Below are 14,181 nucleotides of genomic sequence, written 5' to 3' on the forward strand. Positions count from 1 at the left end.
GCATGTGTGTTTTAAAAAAGGGTCAACTTAATGAGGAATGCAAGAAGTGTAGAGTTACTTCTGTATCCCATTACAACATGTGCTAATATTTGCTAAACAAATTTTCTGAACATTTGTGCAAAACATCTAAAGATATTTTTTCAAGCAACCTGCCAATCCAGCAAAGTGCAGATTCCACAGGGGAGTTTTTAAAGATAGTGAGCTAATCATATATTTGATTGCACATTTCCTGTAGTGACCCTGATCATTCTGTGACCCAAATTAAAATTATACCCCCTGACATTCATAATACTAAGCAATAAGATAAACTGGACACAATTCATGTCACCTAAAGCTTTTTAACAAATCAATGCAACTATTTGTAATTGCGTGTTTCACAAGATTAAAAGTGTACAGACCTGACCCTGTGTACTCAGTTTTGTGGCCAACATGACCTGTGCATTGGTCGTTAAAACAAACCACTAGTGATCAGCAATAATTTCCATCAAGAAATCCATATTACTAATATTTCCAGAATTTTAATGCAGTTAGAATTTATAGCTGATCAAATGCAGTTACCTAAATTGCTGTTACAAGGAGACAGTTTAACCGACATTATTAATTACGGGAGAATTTAATGTTTAAGTACTGGCACTTGTATTGGTCATCTTTATGGTTGGGTCAGTAAAGTGTCAGAATAGTGCTTGATAACTAGCCATTTCATCTGTTATGAAGGAACTTTCATATGATGTGTGATAAAAATGGGAACAATACTGGAAAATGATGACTTTGGGCTTGGCAGGGATCAACATCATCATGAAAATGACAACACGGCAAACGGTGTGAACAACCAGCATTTTTATTGCATTTGAGAATGCTAATGTCAGTAATTAGTACTGACTACACAATGAATTTTTTTATTGTCTGTATCAACAGACATGGAATGATGGATTACACTGATGTAAGGAATGAGTTCCTGTATGCCTCTACAATAATCTCTTAACTGGCAGCAACAACGTTCAAAGCACCATGATAACACAATGTCCTCATTCTGTACCATTTCCAAACAACCTTTAAGAATCAATCAGATTTTTATTCACTGGCTTTTGACTGTATAGAAGGCCGTGACTCTCATTCCTGACATTGAAGTTACCTGAATCATGGTACTTCGATCATGATAATGTACGCTTTTCTTAGAGAAAAAGCATGTAACAAATTGTCTTTACATCTTGGCACCTTGTAAAGTTCTTTTTTTAAAAAAATTATTCAACAGGTTGACACTCCCCAGTTTTAATAATCATTACTTCACTGCAACTGGCCCTGGAATTCATCATGCTAAGTATTCACGACAGCAGGAAGAGAAATGACTTTTTAAACTGTCTTCTCCAAATCCTTCAAACTTTTAAGACAGCTGCAGAGGGCAGTGGTTGGACCTTTGTAAGCGGGAAGTATCAAAACAGCCTAACACAAACAAAACTGTACAAAATGCTTCGTTCAATAGTAACTTAAAATTCTGTCAACTGTACTACAGTTAAAGCAAAAAAAAGGGGATTTTCTCCCAAATGTCAGCAAATAACTTCTGTTATTCTTAAAGCAAGGGTTAATAATTAAAATACATGTGCAGAACATTTGCAGTTTCAATACATACAGTAGTTTTCAAAGCTTTCTTTTAATATAGTCAATACAAAGCAGTTGCACAAAAGCAAATGTGATTTAACAGACTTTTTTTGTTTTTGTTTGAAAGAAGTGTTTAAAAAGAAACAGAAAAGACAAAGGCTTGCACCGACACATTGGGATATTTATGTACAATGTAACAAACCCCCACCCTTTAGAAGCAACTGTATATCCAAACGGATATGGTGACAACGTTCAATCATTGAAATCCTGTACATAAAGAGCCTGAGGTTCAGAGTTGATTCTGCTGAAAGGCTGTGGCACCTGCTAGATATGCAAGCTCTAATTTTGCTAGTCTTTAGACTAAACATGCAAGACATACAACTAAGTGCAACTGAGTGAAATGTTTTATTTATCATTCCCTAAAAGTTTGAACTGAGGTATGCGTACTAACAGTTTCTCATGCTGTTAACTTTAGTCATGTCTAGCTACACATGCTGAGAATGTACTAATCTAACCATCTTCTTATTCCCTCAAATACGGAGTTAACCAACAGGCCACTCAATTTGAAAGTATGGGATCTCTTCTCATGATCCCATTTAGCTACTGCCTGCACATCCTCATGAAGCTGCCTGGAATGCCATTACAAATATATATTTCAAAAGACCACAGACTGTCCATTTAACAGAAAGTTGGATTAAGCTTAAAAAAAATCTGCTGTAATGTCTCTTGTACCAAGCTTATGAGTGCTTTTGCATGAAGAATGCTGGAACAAAAACTAAACAAATTTGAAGATGTGTGCCAAAGCAAACCAAAAATAAGTAATCTTGGCACAAAACATATTGGTCTCCAAACAAAAGTGGCACACTATCTTTCAAATACAGCCTCCCTAACGAGCATTATCCTAAAACACTATTATGTGGTCCAGTTCCATCATGGAAGCTATTCCTTTTCTCTCTGTACTACCACTTGAATCTTGCATCTTCACTTTTTGTGTCACTCTTATCTGCACAGAAAGGATCTACATTCACCTTCCGTTGATGGAATGCTCCCTTTTTTTCTGGCCTCAGTGATATAGTTCCCTGGTTTGGTCACCAATTACATCTTCCTACAGTGAGCAAACTTGGTCATTATAGGAAAGAGAAAGCTGAATTTTCAGAGACAATACCTTTGGTTCAAACATCCACCTGGCCTGTTGCAGACACTGTTAAAAGGAGACTTTAACATCACAGGTTACTGTCTGTGCATCAGTCCATTTTTAGCCATTTCCCCCTCTCGATTCTGGTACCTCCTTTGATCAACAATAAGAGGATATTTGGCTTCATCAGATAAAGCATCAAACAGAGAACATATAATTTACCTTTTAGATCATCTTTGGTAATCTCAGAAAAATCTGATTAAAAAAAAGTAAAAATAAATAAAGCTCTGAAAGCTTCTTCAACTGCCAACCTATATAGTCCTAAATAAATACATTTTTTTTTGGGGGGGGGGGGATGTGGTGGTGACAGAAAAGTGACCAAGTCGCAGCCTTGAAACAGGAAAGATGCTGAGTGTTTTGGAAAAGAATTCAATGACCTATATTAACAGAATTACTTTCTGTACGTAAAGTTTGCTTCAGGGTCACTATAAGCTTGCAAGATAAGCTCTAGTGACATAGCTTTCTATTTTGTCATCTATTGTGAAGTTTTCTAAGTTTACAGAAATAACAAATCTCTACCTACAGAACTACTTAACACAGCACTGGACATAAACTTAACTGAAAAGCTTAACTGTCGTGTGAATTATTATTTGTACAGACAAAACTTTTCATGTTCTACTTTCTTTGACTCAACTCCTGTGTCTCCTTACTACTTGCTGAACCTGAACAACAGGAATAATTCTATGATGCTATGCAGGAGACAAGGGCTAGTTACTAATCAATTTTTTTCTGTCATTCTGTCCCCTTGTTTCATTACTGCAGCCTTTCTATAAGTGAACCTTTCTCTGGAGTCGTGGAACATTGATTCCGCCAGTTGATACTAAAAGTTGGGTCTGCTGATTGCTGACTGAAAGCAAATGAAATAATGCAGTATTGTTAAACTGTACACAGAATAAAAACTGATCTGAGGTTTAATTGTTGTTTTTTTTAAAAAAAGATCTCAATGAAGTTAAGGGGAATGAATGACAGAAAAACTACTGTGTGTGTTACAAATTGATGTCAGGCATTTGTCCCATTGGTTAAAAAAAATCTTAACATTCAACCACTACTGCTGAACATAGAGCTTAATGAGGTCCTCCAGAGGCCTGCGGCCTACAATTATAAAACTGCTTGAGTGCAGCAGAAGCAAACAATGATACAATAAAATTTTGTCTAATTATTTTTCACAAATTATTTCCCTTCTCCCCTGCCCCATGGAAACAAACGTGGATTAAAGGCAGTGATATTTTAATAATCCACTTCCAGTACTGTGCAAATCAGTTTTAGCCTCAGTCTTCCGTTTGAATATGCGAGTTCTGGGAAGAGCTCTACCTGCAGTTTGAACTATGAACAGTTTTGATCAGACCCATGAGTCCAACTTGGCAGGACTGCAGTCCAAAATCTGCTGCAAAGTCTTTGTGTATGACTGTACAGTTCAGTAACTTTCAACACTGATGTTGACTTCAGGAGAGGAAAATCCCAAGTACCAAACAAGTCCATCCAATGTATGTAGAATACAAATTCCATTTTTCCAACAAAAAGTAGAAAAAAATCAGAAACATTCCCCAATGGGATTCTTAATGGCACTAAAAGTCATTTAAAACATTTCATTACTTTGTCAAAAAGGGGCTGAAAATTCCTCCAAACTTCCACATTATGGAGAGATTTCACAGGTAAGTCTGACAAGCTCTCTTTTATTTTAATCTTCATCTCAGGAAAAATGGGAAACATGCTCATTCCATGTCTTCATTCCCTGGGTCCTCTTCAAATTCTCTGTCATTGTCCAGCTCTGGACTATGATTTGCTGTTGTCACTAAAGACAGGGGACCTTCCATCTCTTCTGGGTCCATTGGCTCCTCTTTGACATGAATAGGGTACCTACAACAAAATCATTTTATAGTTAGATAGCAACAAAGGGACATGTATTTAAGGCAATTTATAACTGAATAGGAAAGTAATTATGACAACAATATTTTAAAAAAAGGTTGGATGAAAGTAAGAGCCCAAGAAACTATTGTCAAATTTATAAACAAAAATAATTGTACTTAACTAAAATGATATTTTAATCTAATAAAACAAAAGATTCACAACATTCAGAAAACATAAATGAAGTACAACATAGCAGCTGTTTATCAAGCACCTTGTGGAGGCTGATCACCGAACACTGTGAGTACTGCTGCTCTAGTTAACATGCAGAACCTGTGAGCCTTCTCTCTAGAGGATGACCCTGAGTGAGGTTCTATCATTAATCAACTTCAACCAAACACAGCAACTAGACACCATGATACATGTTTTAAACTCCAAATTAATGCATATTTTTACAAACTGTCAATAATGGAAGAAAAGCACTGCCAGGAAACACAGGCTGAGGGGAAAAAGCCTGCTAAACATAACAGTGTGATAAGAAACTGCATTCCTAACGAGAATAATAATGCTGTCAGTTGTAAACAAGGCAGAACATGATCCCAGCCCTTGGACTGGGCAAGGGATGCACTAAGGAGATGAGATCTGCCAAATTCTCATTACTGAATAGCACATGAATAACCCATGGCAGGGGGGTTGGGGGGGAATGTGGGTTGATTTTATGAAACCGCAGTGATAACACTTGAAAAATGTCCTGTGTAAATCACATTTACAACAATCTAGTCAGAAACACAAATAGATTTTGGGGTGGCTTTGTCAGGAAGCTCATGTAAACATGCCAGTGAGCAAACAGTGCCTTCCTGAGTGACCAGAATTAAAAAAAGACAGTGTGTTCAAATAATTTTGTTTCTTTTGCTTAACTATCATGCACTGAAACAGGAAGTAAAGTGGAAAAGCAGAGAACGCCCTTACTGCTTTCAAAACAATTCACTTGTTAAAAGCATTCATTTTTTGTTTAGAAAAAACAGCAGTATATTTGACTTGGTCTCCCTTACCCTCACCCCCACCCCTTGTTGACTGACTTCCACCACCCACAGACTTTGTTGTTCCTATGTTTCTGTAATAATACCCACTCCCAGGCTATATTTTGAATTCTTATCTACTGCATAATAATTATTTATTTCTTTGGTCTAAAGGATTGACTTTCAATGAAACACTCTGTTTTGGGGTATATTGTGCTTCACCATTGCACAGTGTGTGCTTGTTTGCTTTGTAACAAACTTTGGAGCATGTCAGGATGAAAGTGCTATCCTGCAGCAGTAATTATTCTACTGCATGTGTACTTTCCAGCATTTCAAACAAAACAAAAGCTTCAGTGGTTTGTAGCCACAATGAGAAAATATCTTGATTGACAATACTTACTTTGTTACTGATGTGTTTGAAGAAGGATGCAAAGCTTTTAACAAGCATGTGAGGGGTTTTAAAGGGTGCTGCAACACCAGCAAGTGGTTTGACATAACTATTACTGTGTTCAAATTCTTCACACACTTCACCTGTGTATTTTTCACATTAGGTACAAAGCAATGTTGATTTTATCTAAGCTACCGTTCATGCACAACATACCAGATGTGACACAGTAAACAAGACATACATAGTTTAAAAATCGTGTGCTTCTGCAAAATGCTAACCAACGCCTAATGCCTAATAACAAGTTGCAAAATATACAACAATTCCACATGGAAAGCTAAGCTTGTACACTGGACGCCATCACTCAACTTTATTGCATCAAGGATATCATTAAAGACTAATTTTAAATTTGAATGTAGTTGTTGGATTAATTTCTGTACAGGATTCAAATCGTAGGATGTAAAACAGATGCACAAGATGTAACAAACCACACCAATTAATCAAAAAAATCTAATCTCATATACATGGAAACTTCCTCTTATACTGGCAGTTTTAAAGATTACATTAAGATGCATTTTTTCCAGAGTCAGCTTGGGGAATTTGCTCAATAATCCCCATAAATACTGAACATCCAGAGGGACTGCACACCCACCCATCCTGCCTTACCCTTCCTGTTCCAGCATTCTGCCCTCAACACCATCCATACTTAGCATGGACAGCAATCTCCCATTACTTCATACTGTTATATATGCGCTCATTATACTGCCGTCTGGTACTATAATGCTCCTATTAATTTTCCTTTTGATATTTTAAGAGTGATCTATAAATCATGTAGCCTTTCATATGAGCCACCATTAATGTCTGGCAATGATGCTGTCTGCAGCATATTATTTTAAGCTTATAATGTAAGCAAGTGAATGAGCGGTTTTATTCTGCAGAATTTATTACAACTTTTAGGTGTACAGTGGCTAAAGGCAAAATTATTCAACACCTTTGAGTGCTCATTTTGTTATCAGCATCATTTGCTATGCAGAATGATACAAAGGATTGTACTCTAACCAAGTTATATTAAAAAAGAAAGAAAAGCTTTGCTGTCGGCCACTTTGGATCTAATCATCCTACTTTTGAACTTGTGTACTCAACCTTGTTTGAATGGTTATTTCTCAAAAAGATCACAGGAGTTATAGCTCTGGAACGTACATACGTTGCTACATAAAGTGCTCATTACAGAGTGGCACGTGCTAACACGACAGTTGTTCATCTTCTGTCAAGTTCAAGACATTTTGTTTATGTAACCACTGCTAGAAGCATGACACCTTTCAAAGAATACTAGAGCGCAGCTTGAAATAATCTGAGCTTTTCCCAACTTGGTTTGATCCCGAGATCACCTACAAGCAGTATTAGGAAGGAGATTAATAAAGGAAAAAACGTTTGCTCGTATTTACTGACAGATCCATTTATTGTTCTACCATGGCTGCAATAACACAGGATTATGATGTCTAGTAAAGTCAGTAATGCTCGGCAATGAATGTGATCATAGCACCAATAGCCAAGGTTAGCGATCTGACCTGACTTCTAACAATGGTAGGTAATGTTGCAATGAAAATAGCACAGGCAATGCTAGTATTTTGACTGCCAGCAGCACAGGCAAAGTCATATTCATATCACTTGAGAAACAAAATTAAAAATACAACAGGTGTTCCTTGGTGGCTCTCGCCACAATAAACATCCAGCACAAGTCTCATGCCTGATGGTTGGCTTCTAATCAAATTCCCTTCTAAGACATTGAATGTCATACACTATTTCTTGCATTATCATTAGTTATTACAGTTGCAGTAGGGAAATAATAAAACAATCATTTTGTCATTTGTAGAAAATAAAACTTTCCTGACAACATTTACAAATATCAACCTCAGCACTAAAACATGTTCGGTTTGTTGCTACAAACAGGTGTGTTTTTTTCTTTCAGAGCATTTGTATTGGGCGGTGCAGTTTTAGAACACCCAACAAGCTGTGCCAAGGGTGTGGTAGGATATGGTTTTGTACTTGGAAGTTCCCCACATACTAGCTTCCTGATCTCAATTGCGTTGTCAGGGGAGTTGGTGAAAGAAGGTCAAGGCCTTCCTAACAAATGGCAAGGAACAATTATCAGCCAAGCTGCATTAATACACTTTCTAGTGGCCATTCGTGTGACTCATCAGCAGAGATTGGGGGCAAGATTTCCTATCCATCCTACTAATCTCAGAAATAGGACCTAGAAATTGAAAACCTAAAGAAATGTGCAAATTATATTTAAAACGTTTCTAGATTTTAAGTGGTGCACTCGGAAAAATGCTTGCAGAGCATCTTTCTTTTTAAACCTATTTTCAATTGTTAGCAGCCATAAAATAGTATGTACTTGGATATATGATTTAACCTCTGTAGAGGTTCCCTTGGTAAGCATCCATGGAGCATTTCGGTAAATGCAAATGCTCATCAATTGAAAAATAAACCTGTGCTCTGCCAGGTTAGGACCTATGATATAGGACATGTTCACATTAGCAAGCAGTCGGAGCTGGACCATCCAGACTTAATAATTGTTCCCAATTATTTGGGACCAATCTAATTTTAAAGTGTCCACGGTTCTGACTTGATGAGCCCCCTGCCAGAAAAATGAAATTAGCTTCACTGGCTGAAAACAATGATTGGACCTTTGAAACCAGTGTTTCAAAGACAGATACAGTCAGCCATGCAGGGAATCCATAAAGTTGACAAAATAATTACCTTCTGTTTGAAGGGTCTTGCAGACTTAAAACAATATATTATACAAAATATATATATTAAAGAGACCTGCCAAAAATAACAATAAAAAATGACTGGCATTCTGGGTGAGAGAAAATCTAGGAGAGTGCTTTTGTTTAATAAAAGAGCATCATAGACTGGGCCTAATAGAACAAAATATGAGGATCCTGAGTAATGGCATACACTTGGATCTGAAATAATAGTGAAGATGTCAAAGAAATTAGAGATCAGTACTTTTAAGTAATTAAAAAGGTATTTTTTTAAATCCCTGGTGCAAATAAAATGACAAACACTAAGTTCACAGTTTGGGAAAAAATAATTCTGGTAAGCACTTAGTAACATGTTATTTAAGTTTTTGAGGGTGCATCTTCCATATTATTTAATTTGGATTTACCACTACAGGTTGACAGATTTTAGTGAGTGGCCTTTAGCAATAAATGCAGTTTGAATTCTTCAATGGCCTGGTATAGCAGTGACCCATACTGATCAGGTGATCTTGGCTCAATTCAATGATTTAAACCATGGCAGCCTTTGTAGTGTTAAAATTGACCTCAGTACTCTGGAGTACAGAAAAAAATTAAGCTCTGATTCCCAATCCTAATTACTACCTTGTGACCTCTGCTGAAAAGCGCATGTGTGTATGGGCATGACTGGGTTGGACTATGAGGCCCTCTGCATTGAGATCCACATATGGAATGAGTTACTTGGGTGAAGTAGCTGAGGCAATATCCGCGAGCATTCAGCAACTTCAGCAGGCAATGGAAAAAAAATTGGAAATAAACATCTGATTTTGGCTCAACTGCGCAGACCTATATACTCCCAATCAGATGCAGAGTCAAAACAGAAAATGCTGGAAATACTCAGCAGATCTGGCAACATCTGTGGAGAGAGAAACAGATGCTGAGTCAGTGATATAGACAGCAATGCCTAGATGCCTTACCACAGGCACTGCTTAATTACTAAGGATAGGTGTCCACTAAAAATCTTTGCACAAATGTCAAAAGAACTCTGAAGGATAAAATGAAGGCTTGAACATTTAAAATCTTGAAATGCTGTTGTGCAAAAATGGATAAAGGGTAGTACATGAACACAGGGAGAGCATGGTCCCAACAAAGTTCATCAGTTTGTTACAATAAAGCCAAGACATACCAAAATCCTGACCATCCTAGAGATTATTGAAAAAAAACAATTCAGGCAAAGGGGAAAACAGAAAGCAATGCTTCAGTACTCACATTGTTTGCAATGGGGAACGTCCTGGACTGCTGTCACTCTCATTGCTATTTGAATGCTCCACTGCACCATTTAGCTCCTCATGAATAGCACCCACCATGGTGGCTACAGTGGGATTTCCAATGGAAGCAGTAGTGTATAGAGGTATGTTACTCTCAGTCATTGAAGCCTATGAAGCACACAATGAAAATGAGCTTTAAAAACTGATTCAACTGAATAGGATATATTCTCTGACACTTTTGGATTACTTTTCAGAACGATTAAGACTCCTTAGGCCTATATGCTAAATGTATTTGTACACCAATACTACATGCAGTAATCTTAAGGCATTTAAAATAAATGGGTTAACATCTCCATTATAATAGTGTGAAAAAAAATCTTACAAATGCATTGTGCCCTCAGACACTTATTTACTTATGTTGAGGCGAGAGTTTTTCCTTCGACAGCACTTCCAAACCTGTGACCACTATCACCTATAAGGGCAAGGACAGCAGGCGCATTGGAACACCAGCACCTGCAAGTCCCACTTCAAGCCACACATCATACTGACTTGGAAATATATCATCATTCCTTCAACGTCACCGGATCAAGTCCTGGAACTCCCTTCCTAACAGCACTGTGGATGCAACTACACCAGATGGACTGGTGGTTCACTAGGCAACAAATGCTGTTCATGCCAGCACTGTTCACATCCCATTAATGAACATGAAAAACACTTAGCCAATAAATTCTCCCCTAAATCAAGGGGTATTTTGGAGCTAATTTACAACATTAGTGATGGTTATTTATGCAGCTTGCAAAATTTGGACAAACTACTCGGTGTTATGAGTGCACTTACAGCTTCAAAATGGTGACTGCATCGTGTGCACACATTTGTGCGATGAATCGTGCTTGATGCCTTATTGCTGAGGATGTCAGCTCAGGCACATGTGTGAATATCCACTGGAAGTATGCAGAGGAGGAAGGTCATGACATCAGTCAGTGTGCAATGGCGATTTGAAGCCAGTGGTGCCATATTGGAGGTCACGCTCCAGCCAACACTACCCCCTTTAACTTTGCACAGCTCAACATACGTTCAGCAACTGAAATGAAATTCCACCAGCACAATTTAAAGGGATCACCAACTACTCATGGATTAGTTCCTGGTTGATTTGTTTTAGCCATTGTTTCAACTGTACAAGTATTGGATGTTATGTCCATTTGTTTTAAGTTGCAAAGGTCTACAGGGAGTGGTCTGGCAGGTGCTGACTTTAAGGCTTTTGCACAAACCAAATGTTCCCAGACATCGATGCAGGAGTAACCATTCTCATTGGAATTCAGCATGACTGGGAGAATGAGCAGAAGCCTGCCAGAGCAGGGCAAGCTGCAGTTAGTGAAAGGAAGAGGGGGAGGGAGAGAAGGGCTTTCAGCAGGCGGTTATATCCGCCCAGGGAGCAACTGCTTTTTAGTAAGGACACCTTCGTCAAAATCTGCCACCTGCTGCAGCCACAACTGTAAACTCAGGGCAGGGCAAAGGCAGTACTGTCAGTGGCTGTGAAGGTGACTGTTGTGATGAACTTACATGCATCAGGCTCCTTCCAGGCTGTAGCTGGAGGTACTTGCAACATCTCGCAGTTTGCTATCCGTTGTTGCATAAGGAAAGTCACTGAGGCTTTCTATTCAATGACAGCTAGCTACTTTTCATCCTCTATTTTCGGAGAGAAGCAGGCAGAGTGAGCGTGAGATTGCAAGTTTCCCCTGGTGTAGGGTGCCATTAATTGCATACACATTGCTTTGCGGGCATCAGATATTCTGGAACTGAAAGGGACGTCCATTTGGTGTCATGCCATAGGCAGTAAATCATTACAGGTTAATACCGAGTAATTTGGCAGCAGTCATGATTCTTTCGTTCTGTGCCAGTGTATTGTGCCAGTGTGTGAGCCACCACTGCAAACAAAAGGGTGGCTACTGGGCTACGAGAGCTATCCATTGATGACATGGCTGAATGACTCCAGTGAGTAACCTACACACATTTGCGCATCATGTATACAATGAAAGCCATGAAGCTACATGAAATCGGCTGAAACAATGCTTCTGCTGTCTGGATGACTCCGGAGAAAGCCTGCAGTATTTGGAGGAATTGGTGTGGGTGTGATGGCTACTGTATGCTACACAGCCTTTTCACCATGAGGAAACAGTCTGTGCTACCAGCTCTATGATGAACACTTGAGGAGCAGGGGCATGGAGGAGGTACAGGAGGAGGAGAAAGAAAGGGAAGATGAAAAAGAGAGGAGAAGTCAACCTCGACAGCCTCTTTCTGCTGGGCTGTCTGTGAAGATCTCATCCAAATGAGATACCTGTAACTGCAAACCCAATTTCCTAGTCACCAACAGTCTAACAGTTTACCTTTCCTCTATCAGTGACCATCACAACACCCACTTGTCTACAATACAAAAATAAAAACCACCACAAAATAAACATTTCAATCCAAATTTCTAAATGAAATCATGCTATATTGTATACAAATGTTAATTAATCACTTAGTGCCTTGTCTTCCATGAGTATTTGTGAATCATTGAACCAAAGAAATTTACAGCACAGGAGACCATTCAGGCCACTGTGTTAGTGCTGGCTGACAAGTAGCCATCCAACCTAATGCCTCTTTTCAGCTCATCTGGAGCCTTACAGGTTGTGCCATTTCAAGTGAATATCCAAGTTCTAAATCTAAATATGGCATAATAAGTACTATTTAAATGTGATGAGGGTTTCTGCCTCTACCACTCTTCCAAGCAGAGTTCCAAATCTCCCCACCCTCTGGGTGAAAAGATTCCCCCTTGAATCCCCTCTAAACCTCCTGCCTCCTACCCTAAATCCATGCACCCAGTAGTGGACCCTTCAACCAGGGGGAATAGAGCCTTTCTATTCACTCTAACTGGACTTCTCGTAATTTTATTCACTTCAATTAAGTCTCCCCTCAGCCTCCTCTGTTCTAAAGAAAACAACCCTAGCCTACTCAATCTTTCCTCATAACTAAAATTCTCCAGTCCAGGCAACATCCTTGTAAATCTCCTCTGTACCCTCTCTACTGCAATCACATCTTTTCTATAGACCAGAATTACACACAAATGCTCTAGCTGTGGCCTAACCAGTGTTTTACACAGTTCCAGCATAACCTCCCTGCTCTCATACTCTATGTCTCAGCTAATAAAGACAAGTATCCCGTATGCCTTCTTGACTACCTTAACTGCCTTCAGGGATCTGTGGACAAGTGCTCCACAGCTTCTCGATAGCCTATCATTCCCTTGCTTTGTTAGTCTTTCCCAAATACATTATCTCGAATCTTTCTAGATTGAATTCTATTTGCCACTGTTCCGGCCACCTGACTAGTCCATTGATTCATCCTGCAGTCTAAGCTTTCTTCTTCATTATCAACTACATGGCCAATTTTTGTAATGTCTGCAAACTTCTGAATAATACTCCCTACATTCAATTCCAAATCATTGATGTAAACCACAAAAAAATTAAGGGGCCTAGTACTGATCCCTATGGGACCCCAGTGGAAACACCCTCTTATCCTTTGCTTAACTCTGAGCCAATTTTGGATCAAACTTGCCAGTTTGCCTTATCCTACTGCTCCTACGCAGTGTTACTCAAGAGGTTCCTGCATGGCCGGTGGAAAGCTGCTGATTTTCTGTGAAGAGCACTGAAGGTGGCTTTGGAGGATGACTTCAAGCAGCTTCTGCATAGGAGGCTCAGCCGCAGCTGCTCCATCATGGTATGAAGCACTCCTTGTGGTGGCGAGTTCCACATTCTTCCCACTCTTTGGGTGAAAAAGTTTCTGTGGAATTCCCTAGTGGATTTCTAGGTGACTGTCTAATACTGATGACCTCTGGTTATTTCTTCTCTTTAAGAGGAAACATTCTCTCAGTAACTCACTCTTCCTTTTAAAAACATTTTTTAGAAATTTAAAGACATCTATTAGTTCAACCCTCAGTCTTCTTTTTTCAAGAGAGAAGAGACTCAGCTCGTCAATCCTTTCCTGACATGTATACCCATGCATTTCTGGTACTCTATATCCATTTTATAATATGGCAACCAGAACTGCATGCAGTACTTTAAGTGTGGGCTAAGTGATCTAACCAAGGTTCAAT

The 14,181-nt window shown here is 38.8% G+C and overlaps 1 protein-coding gene across 15 annotated transcripts in view; it reads right to left on the reverse strand.

Annotated features, from left to right (window-relative positions):
• Positions 1-822: 822 nt before the first annotated feature.
• Positions 823-14,181, reverse strand: part of foxp1b (forkhead box P1b) — a 518,322-nt gene continuing 504,963 nt past the window's right edge. For all 15 annotated transcript variants that reach the window (XM_041192652.1, XM_041192651.1, XM_041192644.1 and 12 more), the window contains 2 exons: positions 10,054-10,220; positions 823-4,648 (listed from right to left, as the gene is read on the reverse strand). In XM_041192652.1, coding sequence (XP_041048586.1) covers positions 4,504-4,648; positions 10,054-10,220 — 312 coding nt within the window. In that variant the 3' untranslated portion in view covers positions 823-4,503. The remainder of the gene's footprint in view (positions 4,649-10,053; positions 10,221-14,181) is intronic.

Source organism: Carcharodon carcharias, chromosome 7 (assembly GCF_017639515.1).
Source record: "Carcharodon carcharias isolate sCarCar2 chromosome 7, sCarCar2.pri, whole genome shotgun sequence".
In the NCBI taxonomy this organism is placed as follows: Eukaryota; Metazoa; Chordata; class Chondrichthyes; order Lamniformes; family Lamnidae; genus Carcharodon; species Carcharodon carcharias.